This window comes from Mus musculus, chromosome 5 (genome assembly GCF_000001635.26).
Source record: "Mus musculus strain C57BL/6J chromosome 5, GRCm38.p6 C57BL/6J".
Lineage (NCBI taxonomy): Eukaryota > Metazoa > Chordata > Mammalia > Rodentia > Muridae > Mus > Mus musculus.
This window is the reverse complement of record NC_000071.6, coordinates 24,393,681-24,408,383: the sequence shown is the minus strand read 5'-3', so window position 1 is coordinate 24,408,383 and position 14,703 is coordinate 24,393,681. Positions and strand designations below refer to the sequence as shown.

Genomic DNA, 14,703 nt, shown 5'->3' with positions numbered 1-14,703 from the left:
AATGTCTTGCATATGCCTCCCTTCCTAGGTGCATCTCTTGAGATGAGCTCCCACCAGATGCCTACTGCAACAAGCATCTTTTGGATTCTGGCCTTGGCTGCAGTAAGACCACTTGGAACCCAAGCATGGGCTGCACAGCACACAGATGCTAACCACAGAGGACAACCCTGGGAGGGACTGCCAAGTGATGGCAGGGTCACAGCTCAATAAGGGGAGCAGTCTTGGGAAGCCCCAATAACAAGGGGCACGCCAGAATTGAAGGAGCAAGGAAGGGCCGAATAGAGATGACAAGGGTCTCCCATCAGAACAGCACAGAACCCTGAGCATGTGAACACAGCTGTGTTAGGACCTGGAGGGATTGCTAGAGATGGGCACTGCCTGAAAGGTCCACGTCAGTCAGCAGAGTAGCCCCAGAGATGACAGAAGAGCTGTGGTGATGAACATCTAAGGCTTAGGTTGTTCCAGGCATGAGCTAGTGTGACACTGTATGGTCCAGCACCCTGAAGACAGAAAAGGCCTGCACACAACCCCAGCTGTTGTGCTGAGGCGATGCCACTGAAGGGCAAGGAAACCAGAAGAACACAGAAAATTCTGAGAGGGGTCCTATTTCTTGTCCTGGGCTGTGGTAGGTTTGAGTGCACAAGCCCTTTGTGCCTGTGGCCTGGGTCTCCCATTTCCATTTGTTATTATAATCTCCATCTCCTCTCAGAGCCCTGTCTAGTCTGTGAGGCCTGAGCCACATGTCTCAGGTTCTTCTGTCTCCATAAAGCCATCTTTGTCCCCTCAACCATGGTCTGGCTTTCCTGGCTTGACCGTCTCCTAGCTGTCCCTCCTGAGTCACGCTGAGGTGCTCCATGTCAACAGAACCATGGCTCCTGAGTGTCAACACTGCCCTGCTGACCCAGCACCTTCCCATCAAGGGACCCACCAACCACAGTGCTGTAGCCATCGGGGAAGCTGCTGATGAACTCGTGGGCATTGGCTTCTCGTGCAGCTGTGTACACCTCTTCATCGGAAGCATCCAGCTTCCCAAATCGGATATTCTCCATGATGGTTGTTGCAAACAGGACTGGCTCCTGCAAGGTTGAGTGGCACGGGGACACAGAGATGATATCTACAGGTTATACTCTAAGCTAGCCTCAAAACTTGGGGACTGCCATGTGCACCAGGAGGGTCTTATTTTACAGGACCATGATTGTAGGGCAGGTCTCAAGTTCAAAGCCAAATGCTAATCATGTGAGGGCAGGGTGGCTCATTAATGGGAAACAGAGCACCCCAAAGGTGATGATGGACAGGCCCTATAGTAATAGGAGGTCATGTGAGTTTTGGCCTTTCCTGCTTGTGGCTATTGGCAGCCTTAGAACCACAGCTCTGGGATCTTAAGACTGCTGCCCATAGGAGCAGTGTCTATGCTCTGGAGTACAAGGACAAAGCTGCAGAGGGAGAGGGACGTACTGGATCCAGAGGATGCCTAAGAACCATGAAGAGCACAGATGTCCTCAGAGAAACAGGGAGATGAGCGGGAAAGAGAGAAAGGGGCCCCAGTCTTGCTGTTGAGACCCTGTTCAGCTCTGCCCTTCACCTGGCTGATGAAACCTATGACCTGGCCCCGGAGCCAGGAGGGGTTGAGAGTTCGCAGGTCATGCCCATCCAACGTCACCGAGCCAGCTTCAGGGTCATAGAAGCGTTCCAGCAAGGAGGCAACTGTGGTCTTTCCTGGAGGGAGGGGGAGTTGGGGAGAACCTCCTAGCAAAGACAGACCCTTGTCGTACTGGAGGGTACCCATCCCAGGTAGGAGCAGGAACCACGGAGGGCTTGCCACCAGCCCTGCTCCAAGTGGTTACCAAACAATACGAACCAGAGGATGAAAGTCGTGCGCTTCCTCTTACCTCCCCCAGACTGGCCCACAAGAGCCACAATCTTGCCAGAGGGCAGCTTCAGGGTGAAGTCCTTGAGCACATTGAAGCCAGGTCTGCAGGGGTAGCTGGGGGTGGCCAAGAGAGCCCCAGTCAGACCAGCTTCCTAGCCTTTACTGCCCTAAGGTCCCTCACAGGGCCTTGCTCACAGGAAGCTTTCAGTTAAATGCCAGCTGATTTCCCCTCATTCTCAGCATAACCACCAATGCTGACCTGAAGGTGACATTTTGGAAGGTGATGGAACCACGAATGTCCTTGTTGGGGATGCAGTAGCCCCCGGTCAATGGGATGACAGGGCTCAGGGCCATGTATTCGAAGACTCGGGCTCCCGCACTCAGCCCACGTACCACCTGCAGAAGGAATCTAGTTTGTGGTTGAGATAAAAACCAGGGCTTCCAGGGAAGGGGGCTTCTGCTACCAGGCAGGGCTGTAGTGTGTCCAGACCCTTCATAGGGTGGAGTCAGACTATGGTCTTGGGGTTCAAACCTTGTTCTTTGTTCTACCTCTGCCCACCCCCAATCAAAGGCAGTATTCACAGCAGCCACAGCCACACCCCTACCTCACACCTCTCTAGTGATAGATGGGGACTCTAACCCAGACTTGGGACAATCTCACTTACCTGACCAAACAGGACAGAGAGGCTGGCCATAGACCTGCCAGAGGAGAGTGAGAAGACGTATTAACAAGAGTCAGAGAGAAGGGAAGGCTATGTTGGGGAGGCAGCGGCAGGGCTCACATGTATGGCCCTGGGACTGTGACACCAGATCACTGAGCTTCTGTTCCCCCTTCAGTTAACAGCTGCCTGCTGCCAGAGCCAGGATCTGGAGAGGCCCCAGGCAGCAGTGGCTGATGGGTAAGTGATTAGGACTCAGTGGTATGTCCACATGCTTCCCGGGCCTTCAGGAAACAGGGTGAAGATGGCCCACCAGAGGGCTTTAACTAAACAGGGATAAGGATGGGTTCACAGTGGGAGGTCAGACCTAACACTAGACTCTGGAGAAGCAAGGACTTAAATTCAGATGGAAAACAAGTTAAGCCCTTTCAGAAGAAAAACAGAGACAGGGGACTAAAAGGGGAAGCCCTGGGGAGCCCCCAAAGTAAATTTCCTGACAAAGATTCTATGTGGGCTTGCCCTAAAAGTGGGCATGTGTAGGTGATGCTATGTGTTTATCTGTCTAGACAGTGGGTCACCTCCCTTGTCTTGGCAGGGCTGGGGCTGGTCGCCTGCTGAGAGCTAAGAAAGAAGATGAGTCAACAGCCTTAGTCATGGTCCCCAGTGGGTTAGCCAACCTACGGGTATATGCCTCTGAGTGCAATGGGCCCTTTCGGAGAAGAGGAAAGACTGCCATCCCACAAGCTATGGACTAAGTTCACCCTTCTGGTGCTGGGTAAGCACCCCAAAGCCCTCAAGGAAACAGTTATGGCAGGCTTTGGGCAATAGGCACTTGCCAGGAGTAGGTTGGCTGTGGAGGGAGGAGCTGAGTGGGTGAGTTATCTGTGGGTGTGACCAGCTCACAGGAAACCAGGAATCCATTAGAGCCTGGCAAAGGGGCAACCACAACTGAAATCCAAAGCACACACGACTCACGGGAGTGCTCTGACCTTGCCCTGAGAGCTGGTACAATGGGCCAGCCATGCACTGGGATGAAGTAAGCTGGCTTGGGCAGATGCCCGACTGGGGACCATCCATTCTCAACAAAAGGAACACTTAGCTTGAGCTGTGATGCCCTGCTCATCCCTCCCATTGGACCTCAGCCTTGACACATGGGCCCTTGGATACACAGCAAGAGGCAGAGAGAAACACAGCAGCTTCCCAAGGAGGCCAAATCCTCCAGTTGGCTGGTGATGGTGACCTGGCCAGGGGCCTGAGACAGCGAAGGCTACTCTCTGGGCTGCCCTGCAGTCTAGGCATAGTACTCGTTAGGGCTGAACAATGCAGTAGGCAGGGAAGAACATGAAGATGGGAGGCATGTCCCCAGGGAGTAGAGCCAAGTTGCTCATCCGAGTCCTCAGGACTGGAGTCCACGCTGACCTGGGAATTAGGTCAGCACAAGGAATGCAAGGTAGCAGAAGGGACATGGTAGCCCCTACCTCTTTTGCAATCAGAGCACCTAGATAGCAAAGGCAGGGAGGAACAGCTGCTGGGCCAGAGGACAGATAAGGCTTCGGAGACCAGAGGATCTGACGGTCTTTGATGTGGAGCAGAAATGGAAGCAAAGGCAGTGCCCATGTAGCTGGGAACCGGTGAGCTCTGCTCTGTAGTCCTCTGGCTATCGTGCAGACAAGACTGTTCTACAATCTCCAGGTTGGCCTTATGTCACACTAGACAATAGCAACAAGATACTAGGTCTTTCTCTAAGAACTGTGGAGTCACAGCAATGGCAAGATAGGACTCTGGGCAGGGACAGTGCACCACTATGAGGAGGAGTGTCACCTTTGTAGGGAAGGACCAATTTGAGAAGGGGGAGAGCACTCCTGACGTGGTTGGTACTAATAAGTCTTTGCCCTTTATTTATTATAGCATATTCACTCTTTAGTTGTTTATCATAACATATATTTATGTTTTTTTTTTTTTTTTAAGTTTGCTATGTCTAGGGAAAGCAAGGTAGAAACAACAGTAGGAAGTGCTTGGGTTTCACTGAGGCCTGCCGGGGCAGCCCGCTGAGACAGCCCACTGAGGCTGCCTTATGGCCAAGGTGACAGATGAGCTCCAGGTTGCTGCATGGGGTAGATGGGGCTCAGCTAGACAGGGAGAGGAAAGTCACACAAGCAGCATCGGGGGGCAGTGCTCTTCATCTCATCCTTGGAAAGCTCTGAGGCCAGGGCAGCCCTGAAAAAGCCTGTTCAGGAAGGTGTCCATAGGGTATTCAAGCGCTGATACACGCACGCCACACAACGTGGTGGCTGAGAACACTGAGCTGTGTGTAACACTACCAAAGTGTGCACTTAAGAACGGCCCAGGCAATAACATTTCCACTGTCTATTTCACCACAATTAATTCTTTTTTTTTTTTGAAAGCTTCTCAGGGACACTTGAGAGCTGCCTGGAAGCTAATGGTGCTTACTGCATCCCTGAGTGGAGGCGCAGTGGAGCCTTAGAAGGCTCTTGTGGAAGTGTTAGAGGCTCCCCCTGTTGTGTCCCCCTGGGGGACCAGGGTTAGTGCTAGGCAGCATCTCCTCCCCCAAGTACACTGGCATCCCTGTTCTAGGAAGCAGGGTTCTGGAAGGACGGCAGGGTGGGGTGGGGGTAGGGGGAACTCTCCTGAGAGATGACAGTGGTCCCCACTTACCTCTGTACTGTCTGGGAAGCCACCAGGAAGGACATGAGGTCTCCCCCTTTCAGCTGCTGTCCAGCCACAAGGGAGCCCCCAATGAACAGGGTGCCCAAGACCATACCTACATGGAAAGGGGCCAGGCAGTGAGGCAGGAAGTAGCAAGGGATGAAGACTGAGTCCTGAGCCTTACCCCTGTACTGCCACCAGTTGACTCTCAGCCCTCAACTCCACATTTGTGAAACAAGATGGGCAGGCCAGGTATAGTGATGTAGGCCTGTAACAGTTACTTAAGAGGCTGAGGCAAGAGAACCACAAGTTCAAGGCAGCCTGGGATACAGAAAAAGTCTGACGTCAATCTAGGTAACTTAGTGAGGCTCTATCTAAAAATCAAAGGACCGGGACGACGGCTCAGCGGTTAAGAGCACACACTGCTCACGCTGAGGACCTGAGTTCAGTTCCCAGCAGCCACATCTGGCAGCTCACAACTGTCTGTAATTCCCACTCTGGGGCCTCTTTAGGTACCTGCACTCACATCCACATACCCACATCCACATGCACACATAAATGAAAACGTAAAGGGCTGGAGAAACAGAAGGGTTTCCTAACATTGAGGTGCACAGCACACTCCTTAAGGGTGCCTTACAGCACACTCCTTAAGGGTGCCTTGCAGCACTCTCCACGAGCTAAGGGATGACATCACTTAATATCCCACAGGAGTCAGAAGCTGCGGCATCTCACAAATGCAGGCCCTCAATGTCAGGAGCACCTGGGCAAGTGAAGGCTGTCTGTTGCCTCTCTTTGCTCCCACCCAGCCCATGCCCACGTCCCCTCCCAGACAGGCCTTGCTCACTCACAGTTGAAAGCGATGTTGGAGAGCCCTTGGAACAAGGCGATGCCCCTGCCCAGTTCTTCTGCTTTACAGCAGCATGACTCCAGTTCTGCTTGATAGCGTCTGGGAAGAGAGGCTGGGCTGGGCACTCGGGAGGCAGCTGGGCTGTGGGCCAGGGCAGGGGAGGGGTGAGATGGATGGGCCCACTCTATGCTCTGCTTTCCCGGGACTTACTCCTCCTCCCTCTTCTCCATCGCGAAGGCCCGCACAGTCCGAACATTGCCAAGGGCCTCATCTGCTACACCTGTTGCCCTGGCAATCTGCATGGAGACAGGGAAATAGGAAGTAGTTGTAGACAGGAAGAGGCAGGAGGAAGGGCAAGGAGAATGGGCCAGAGATGCTAGGAAGAACCAAGGGAGACAAGTCAAGAATCCCAGTACCTGCTCCTGACACTGGCGAGACAGCTTTCGGAGGCCTGAGCCCATCAGGGTGCCCACTCCCATGAGGGCGGGTGTGACGACAGCCAGCATCAGGGTAAGGCGAGGGGACAGCATAGACAGGGACACCAGGCTACCAATCACCTGGGTGCAGCTGCGCAGTCCCTGAGTAGTGAAAGGAGGGCAGGATGTTAGAGCATCGGCACCAGATGGTGAGTGTTCTGCTGAGGGTAGGCTGGCCACAGCTCTGCACTTATGAGGCCTAGGCCAGCAGTGCGAGCCCTGAAGGTCAAGGGGCAGTTATGGGTTACCAAATGAACCCCTTTCTTGGCCAGCCAGGACCTAATTATCAGTTTCAAAAGGGATGGGTGAGAATGTCCATAGGCCATACCCTTTTTATTTAAACAAATCCACTGTTTCTGTTTCAACATGCTGGACTGCACAGGAATACACTGACTACCATGGGCCAGTGTCCTGCCCACCGGACCAGGTGAAGGAGGGGCGCACAGGACAGACTATCAGTATGGAGTAGAGTCACGCATGAGTTTGATGCCAGCTGGGTATGGGCACGAAGGGGTCATGCTGGGTCAGATGAGCTTGCTTCTGCCAGGATCACTCACTGTGAGGATAACTGCCTCACAATGGCTTTCTGGGGAGGCAAGGTTTCAGAGCATGGGACAGCAGCCTGTCCTGACTCTTTAGTTCCTTCTCTCTCATGCTTTCCTCAGACAGTCTACAGTAAGAGCTGGGCAGGGGCATTGCCTTGTTTCAAGGCAATGTTAGAATGTCAGGGCTGGGGCAGGCAATTCTGGCCTGCTGAGTCTGCACAGGGGCCTGACCCACTGACCTGGGAGATGACAAGCTTGAAGGATGACTTGAATTCTTGCACATCAGTAGTCAAGCGACTCACTAGCTGCCCTGTCTTTTTGGCATCAAAGAAAGCAATGTCTTGCCTGGCAGGAAGACATGATGGTAGCAGGTGAAGGAAGAGGAGATGGCACTTCAGGATTTGCCCCACCTAGACCTCCTGGTTTACCCCGGTCTACCCTGGTCCCACCCACTACAGCTGCTAGTACCGGAGCAGGGAGCTGAAAAGGGCTTTCCGCATGTCCATGGCCATGCGCTCACCAATGTGGGACAGCAGCACTAGGTATCCAAAGGTCAGCAGTCCCTGGAAGAGAGGCCTGGCATTTAGCGACACCATAAGAAGGCTGCTGTGAGCCCCGAGCCCTGCTACCCGGCTATACCTGAACACCGTACAGTAGGAGCAGCTGGACGCTGAGCTTACGGGACTCAGACACGAAACTCCCCATGTGGTCCCTCGTGTACTTGGCGACAATCTCCACCAGCTGGCCCAGGAGCAAGGGGATCTGCACATTCACTAGTGCCGCACCTAAGGCCAGCTGGAACAGGACAGAGGGAAGAGAGACCTGGAGAGGAGGCTGTATCCATCCCCTCCCCCGCTCTGGCTCTGGCTCTTCCTCTCCCCCTACTCAGCCTTGCCTTGTCCACACCATGGCCATCCATGTCACAAAAGTGTCTCTTTGAGAGCTTAAGTCCAGACCTCCAGCCCCTGAGTCCTCATAGCCTACAGACTCAGCCCCTTGCACAGGTTATCCCGATGCCCCAGGGTCATTGCCGTAAGGCAGGAATGCTATCCTAGGCCCTTCCTGGCCTGAGCACGGAGGAGCAGGGAAAGCCTCACCACAATGGCTGCCCCCAAGGCCAGCAGGTGGGGGTGAAGGAAATGCCAGAAGAGCTTCCAATTAAAGCGCAGCTCTGGGGCACGTGTGGGCTGGGCAGGAGGGGACTCTTTGGCCTCACATAGTGCTATAAGGCAGAGGCGTGGATGCTGCCACAGGACTGCAGGGACCACCAAGGTCCCCCCAACCCAACACCAGGCAGAGGGGCTCCAGTGGGAAGCTGGTGGGGCTCGAGGGAGGTGAGCCCGGAGCTGTACACGGAGCTGGGCTACAGTCCGCAGGAGGTGTGAGCTGAGCCGGTCATCTGAGGACCTGCAGGTAGAAAAAGGCATTGACAGCTGTGGGCCTGGCTGTCCTTCAAATTACTAACACTTGCCCACATACTCAGCCCCGCCCTCCGCCGCCTCCTCCCCCCAACCATGGGCTCTGGATGAGTTTTCTGGAACAGCATTTTATCTGCAGCCTCTCCACGGATGCTTTTCTTTTCTTTTCTTTTGAGATAAAATATTCCCCAGTCTGGCCTTCAACTTTTGCTCTCAAGTGATCCTCCTGGCTCAGCCTCCTGAGTAGCTATGACTTCAGGTATGTGCTACCTCACCCAAAATGAACACCTTAGCACATTCTTTTTTTTTTTTTTTAAAGATTTATTTATTTATTATATATGAGTATACCTTAGCTGACTTCAGACACATCAGAAAAAGGAATCAGATCTCATTACAGATGGTTATGAGCCACCATGTGGTTGCTGGGATCTGAACTCAGGACCTCGGGAAGAGCAGTCAGTGCTCTTAACTTCTGAGCCATCTCTCCAGCCCCACCTTAGCATTCTTAAGCAATGCTGATCTGTAAGACCCCTGCTCACATGTGGAGCACCTGGGGAATGTTCTGCTATCAGAGTACAAGCCTAAGAGCCTTTGCCTCTAGCACTTTTGTCCAGGCCGCATCAGCCACCCAGGCCCCTATGTAGCCTCCAGCCACCCAGTCAATGCAGGTCTCCAGCCTGCCAGACAGGACACCTGGAGCGGCAGACCGAGGGTGGGGTGGGGGGTGGGTGGGCAGGCCTCCTTTACAGGGACGGATCAAGAAGGCTTTCTAGAGGAAGGCTCAGAGAGAATCTTGGGGGGTGAGCTTTCTTCTCTGTGCCTACCCCTGCATATGTGCAAGGTCATCAACGTGACCTGGCAATAGAGTAAATGGTCCATAGCTCTTGACCCTGAGGGATGCCCTTATTCTCACTTGGTAAGGAGAAGAACTGAGTGAGAGATGGTATAATTTGTTCCCAGGAATGAGGTGGGCAAGAGGGCTGTATGTTCCTCTCTCATTCAGCAATGAGACAGAGGAAACAGAAACAAAACCACAAAGGACTGATTTCTGTCATCCTTCAGGTCCCATATGTATAAAATGGAAACATCCCATATGTATAAAATGGAAAGGTAGATTCAGCTGCTTTTTTGTTTTTTTAAAGTATAGAGTAGAGTTTATTCAGGTCATGGGGAGGGGAGGCAAGAGGGTAGCGGTAGAGAAAGGCAGAGAGAGGGAGAGAGTAGAGAAATAGAGGCCAGCCATGGCCATGACCACGTGGAGAGAGGCAGAAGGGAAGGGGGTGGGGAAGAAGAGCCCAAGAGGGAAAGAGAGAAACAAGAGAGCAAGAGGATTCAGCTGCTTACAACACCTGTAAACCCACTGTGTCACAGACTATGGACTGAGCAAATCAGACAGAGTAACCTCCTTCCCCTACGGCCATGCTGGGTGGGGAAGCACAGAGCTCAGAGTATGTGCTGCTGGGTTTGACCTCAGCATCAGAAAAGTTCACACTGGAGATTGTGGGCAGGTGGGGCAGTGAGAGAAGACCTTCAGCAACAAGGTGGCTTTGCCAGGGTGCATGGGAGGCAGAGGAAACAGCTGCCTTGGAAGGATAGCATCCGAGCCTCCACAAAGCTCCTGGATGCAAGAAGGCCACCTTCTCAGGAGGGGTTTTTAGGGATATCTGCAGTTTTTAGGATAAGGTGTAATAAAGTCAGATTTGCATTTTAGAGGTCATAATACGAAAGAGCCAGAGGGGAAGGACAGGACAGTTTGGAGCAGAAGTTATCTGGCTAAAAGTACACAGACGAATGTTCAAAATAGACGAATAGATGAGGAAAGACTTAGAAGAAAAGAAAGACTGTAAGTGGAGGTGGGGGCGTGGGGGTGGTGCATTCCTGAAATCCCAGCACTTGGGAGGCTGACACTGGAAGATTTCAAGTTCAAAGCCAGCCTATAATACAAAGTGAGACCTCATTACAGACTAAAATAAAATAGGGGCTGGAGAGCTGGCTGAGCAGTCAAAGGCACTGCTCTTGTAGACGACCTGAGATTGACTCCAGCATATTTGTCAGGAAATTCACAACTGTGAATACACAGCCTGTGACTACAGCTTCAGGGGATCCAACCCCTCTGGTGTCCTCTGACACCTGCACTCATGTACTCACCCACATATACATCATTAACAGATGCCTAGTGTTCCTCCCCCGCCCCCGCCCCCCACTATGCCTTATGTCTATCTAGCCTCAGTTTAAGATAAAACTCACTCTTTTTTCTTCCTGTACTACTGTCCAAATTTTCTTTTTTTTTTTTTTTAAAGATTTATTTATTATTATATGTAAGTACACTGTAGCTGTCTTCAGACACTCCAGAAGAGGGCGCCAGATCTTGTTACGGATGGTTATGAGCCACCATGTGGTTGCTGGGATTTGAACTCTGGACCTTCGGAAGAGCAGTCGGGTGCTCTTACCCACTGAGCCATCTCACCAGCCCCCAAATTTTCCAGTAGTCTTACTGAGGGGGCAGAGGCATATTTTATACTCTAGAACTTAGGAAACTCTGGGATATGAGATATCTATTGAGCAGATGTTTGTTAAGCTGTGTATGCCCTTGTTAGATATGCAGTAAGGCTGACCACTGCAATTTTTGCAAACATACAGATTTACTGTCACTGAGACGGTACACTGCACTTAGTACAACCCAGAACCATGTGCGTGTGTGAATGCCAAAGTTAAAAGGTTTCATAAGATATGTCCCTTAATTCTGAAATGGATATTCTGATAGTTTCTGATGACCTTTCAAAATGACCCTGATCTGCTAAATTTGTTTCATGAACTGAAATGAACACAGTCATTTATCTGGTCTCACCTTGTGTCTCTTTATGGTCCAAATATTACCAACACCCTCACTCTTTCTAAAGACTGTTTTCAGACATTAATAATTTATCATGGCTACTTTCTAGCTTCTCTCAGCTCCTCCAAACCAAGAAGCTATGGGGATTGTCAACAACTGGTGGAAGGCTTCCCAGCACCAGTTCCCATGCTTGCCCTCCTCCCTCCATCAGGCAGGTGGGCTTGCCTCATAGTTACCTACCTTTGGCAACCTTCCCCTCATAGTTACCTACCCTTGGTAGCCTTCCCCTGGACCTGTCAGGGAAACAGTTGCTTCTTGTAGAATATTTACAGTTAAATTCTAGGTTCTGGGTAGAGGGCACTCCTATAATCACAGCACTCAGGAGGCAGAGGCAGGTGGATCTCTGTGAGTTCAAGGTTAGACTGGTCTACATAGAGAGCTCCAGGCCAGCCAGAACTACATAGTGAAACTCTGTTTAAAAAGCTAAAAACAGGGCTGGTGAGATGGCTCAGTGGGTAAGAGCACCCGACTGCTCTTCCGAAGGTCCAGAGTTCAAATTCCAGCAACCACATGGTGGCTCATAACCATCCGTAACAAGATCTGGCGCCCTCTTCTGGAGTGTCTGAGGACAGCTACAGTGTACTTACATATAATAATAAATAAATCTTTATAAAAAAAAAAAAAAAGCTAAAAACAGGGCTGGGAAGATGGTTCAGCAGTTAAGAGCTAAGAGCTCTAACTGCTTTTCTAGAAGTCCTGAGTTCAATTCCCAGCAACCCCGTGGTGGCTCACGACTATCTGTAATAAGACCTGATGCCCTCTTCTGGTGTGTCTGAAGACAGCTACAATGTACTCACATATATTAAATAAATAAATCTTAAAAAAATAAACAAAAACAAAAACAAAACTAAAAACAATGAGCTGGAGAGATGGCTCAGTGGTTAAGAGCACTGCCTGCTCTTCCAGAGCACCAGGGTTCAATTCCCAGCATCCACATGGCAGTTCACAACTGTCTGTAACTCCAGTTCCAGGGTATCTGACATCCTCACACAGACATACGTGCAGGCAAAACACCACTGTACATAAAAAATAAATTACTAGGAGAAAAAGAGAAAAATTAGACTTTGGTCTCTTCTATGCTTTCAACTCATTATTCTCTCTGGATCAATGTGGGGTACGTTTTTCTGTTTTTGTTTTTGCTTTTTTAATTTTACCAAGAATGGATCAGTTTTTTTTCCCACCCAGGGTACTAGGAATTGAATCTATGGTTCATGTTTGTCAAACAAACAAACACAAACAAACAAAAAGCCTACCACTGAGCCATGTCTCCAGCTCTCCTTCTACTCTTTATTTTTAAAATATAGTAATTTTATTTATTTATTTGTGTGTGTGTGTGGGGGGGGGTGCGAGAAACACACCCATGCCTGAGCACTCCACAGTGAGTTGAGATCAAAGGACAGTTTACAAGAACTGGTTCTCTCCTTCCACACGTGGGTCCCAGGGATTACAAACTCAGGGGATCACGTTGGTGGCACTTCTTTACCCACTGAGTCATATGAATGACCCTTTTACTCTTTATATTTGACACAGGATCTTACAAAGTTTTCCAGGTGGGCCTTGAACTTAGAATGTATAGAATACATTCGGCTGTATACTGGATTTAGACTCACCTTCTTGAGTAAAGGGTACTAGGCTCGGTTCCTGACGATACATCTAGCTCTAAGAATCAAATTCCTATTTGTTTTGTTCACTCAGAACTCACTATGTAGTCCGTGCTGGCTTCAAATTCCTAGCAACTCTCGGGCTTAACGTGGATGCTGTTGAGATTTCACTGTATAGTTGGGCTGACCTGGAGCTCTCTATAGACCAGCCTGGCCTTGAATTCACAGTAGATTCTAGCTAGGACCTACTTTAAAATTTTTTTTTAAATGCACGTATGTGTTTATCTATTTAGTGGGTTTGGGATAGTGGAAGTAAGAGGATAATTATAATTTGCCGAAACTGCATACCTCCTACCATGAGTTTTCAAGTAGAATCCACGTCTTCAGGCTTGGTAGCAAGTGCCTTTAACTGCTAAATCATCTCGCCAGCTCAGGTATCGCTTTTGATTATTTAGAACTATTTCAGCTAATCCTGAAGCACTATCAATAGTAAATGTCTATGGACACCAATTACAGATCTCCAGGTGGATTACCAGAGAGCGAATGCGAGCTGTGAGTGGCGCCCCTTAGTGGGCAGTGGTGACTGGGTGTGGCTGAGTCCTGACCGCAAGTGGATACAGACCTGCGGAGCCTCCTGCTGGCACCACACAGCATCATGAATAATTGAGGCCAATTCCCTGGACAGTGACATTCCACACCCTCCGAGACAGCCTACATCTCCCAGCAAGCCCCGCGCGAGCCCGGAACTACATATCCCGGCGGGCCCCGCGCGATGTCGGACGGTGGTCAATGGCCCACACTCCAAGTTGCTCTTGTGTTTTTACCTGGCGGCAGAGAACGTCTGGAAGCGCAGGGATTGTAGCGACCATCCTGGAACTGGGCCACCCCGGATTCCGAACCGAAATAAGTGCACCAACATGTTGAGGCAATAAGATAGGGGCAGCCAGCAACGGCAATCTCACACTTATCCTACCGAGGGTTCCATGTTCGCTATGGCCCCATCCCGACAACCCCTTCCCATTCTCAGCGATGATTGGAGAAAAGACACATCAGTCTTGCTGCAAGCTGTGATTGGATAAAATGTTGGCTGTAGGCGGGACCGAGCAGAAGCAGCTCTAGCTATTTGCTCAGTGGCCTGAAGTCAGGTGCGGGTCAGAGGTTGTGCGACGTTCATTCTCACATTAGAGGACGTCCTGGCGCTTCTGACCTTGAGCCCTTTCTCTAGAGTTGTTCCAGACAATCTCTATGCTCCCTGGCATCACAGGAAGTGGTGGTTTCGTGAGAAGGAATATGTGAAAACAGACCTGAGAGTTAAAAAAAAAAACTACACACAGACACACACACACACACACACACACACACACCCCTCAACCCAAACCAAACAAAAACATACATGCACGTAACGTGCCACCACTTGAGTCTCTAATCTCCCTATGTGATCCTGCTACTCACAGTTATCGTGAATTATTAGTATGTAGGTCATGAAGTTAATCAAAGTGCAACCTAAGAGCTAACCTTTAGGTTCCTTCTTCATTTGGGTCTGAATCACTGGCCTAAGGTTCCAGCTCAAAAGTGAATAGCTCTTGCAGCAGTTGGGCTAAGCTTATTCTTGCTATAATTGTCTCCCAAAGTACCCCCAAGACCTGCTACATAGCTCTGACTAGCCTGAGACTCTCTTTATAGCCCAGGCTTGTCTTGAACTCACCATCCTTCCTTCCCAGTGTTGG

At 50.6% G+C, this 14,703-nt stretch overlaps 2 protein-coding genes across 4 annotated transcripts in view; one reads left to right on the top strand and one right to left on the bottom strand.

The window, feature by feature from the left end:
- The window catches only part of Cdk5 (cyclin-dependent kinase 5), a 15,991-nt gene extending 15,204 nt beyond the window's left edge, over positions 1-787 (top strand). Inside the window, exon 12 of the mRNA XM_006535626.3 lies at positions 29-787. Coding sequence (XP_006535689.1) covers positions 29-46 — 18 coding nt within the window. The 3' untranslated portion in view covers positions 47-787. The remainder of the gene's footprint in view (positions 1-28) is intronic.
- Positions 1-14,703, bottom strand: part of Abcb8 (ATP-binding cassette, sub-family B (MDR/TAP), member 8) — a 19,079-nt gene extending 4,376 nt beyond the window's left edge. The window contains exons 1-15 of one of the 3 annotated variants that reach the window (XM_011249790.3): positions 14,682-14,703; positions 13,801-14,228; positions 8,162-8,471; positions 7,704-7,859; positions 7,585-7,627; positions 7,304-7,409; positions 6,460-6,621; positions 6,254-6,339; positions 6,045-6,142; positions 5,206-5,311; positions 2,536-2,569; positions 2,130-2,266; positions 1,890-1,984; positions 1,583-1,716; positions 929-1,076 (exon numbers count right to left, since the gene is read on the bottom strand). In XM_011249790.3, coding sequence (XP_011248092.1) covers positions 929-1,076; positions 1,583-1,716; positions 1,890-1,984; positions 2,130-2,266; positions 2,536-2,569; positions 5,206-5,311; positions 6,045-6,142; positions 6,254-6,339; positions 6,460-6,573 — 952 coding nt within the window. In that variant the 5' untranslated portion in view covers positions 6,574-6,621; positions 7,304-7,409; positions 7,585-7,627; ... (2 more) ...; positions 13,801-14,228; positions 14,682-14,703. Of the gene's footprint in view, positions 1-928; positions 1,077-1,582; positions 1,717-1,889; positions 1,985-2,129; positions 2,267-2,535; positions 2,570-5,205; positions 5,312-6,044; positions 6,143-6,253; positions 6,340-6,459; positions 6,622-7,303; positions 7,410-7,532; positions 7,628-7,703; positions 7,860-8,161; positions 8,472-13,800; positions 14,229-14,681 lie in introns of those variants that run through there. The other 2 variants (XM_006535812.1, NM_029020.3) reach the window with 2 other exon arrangements.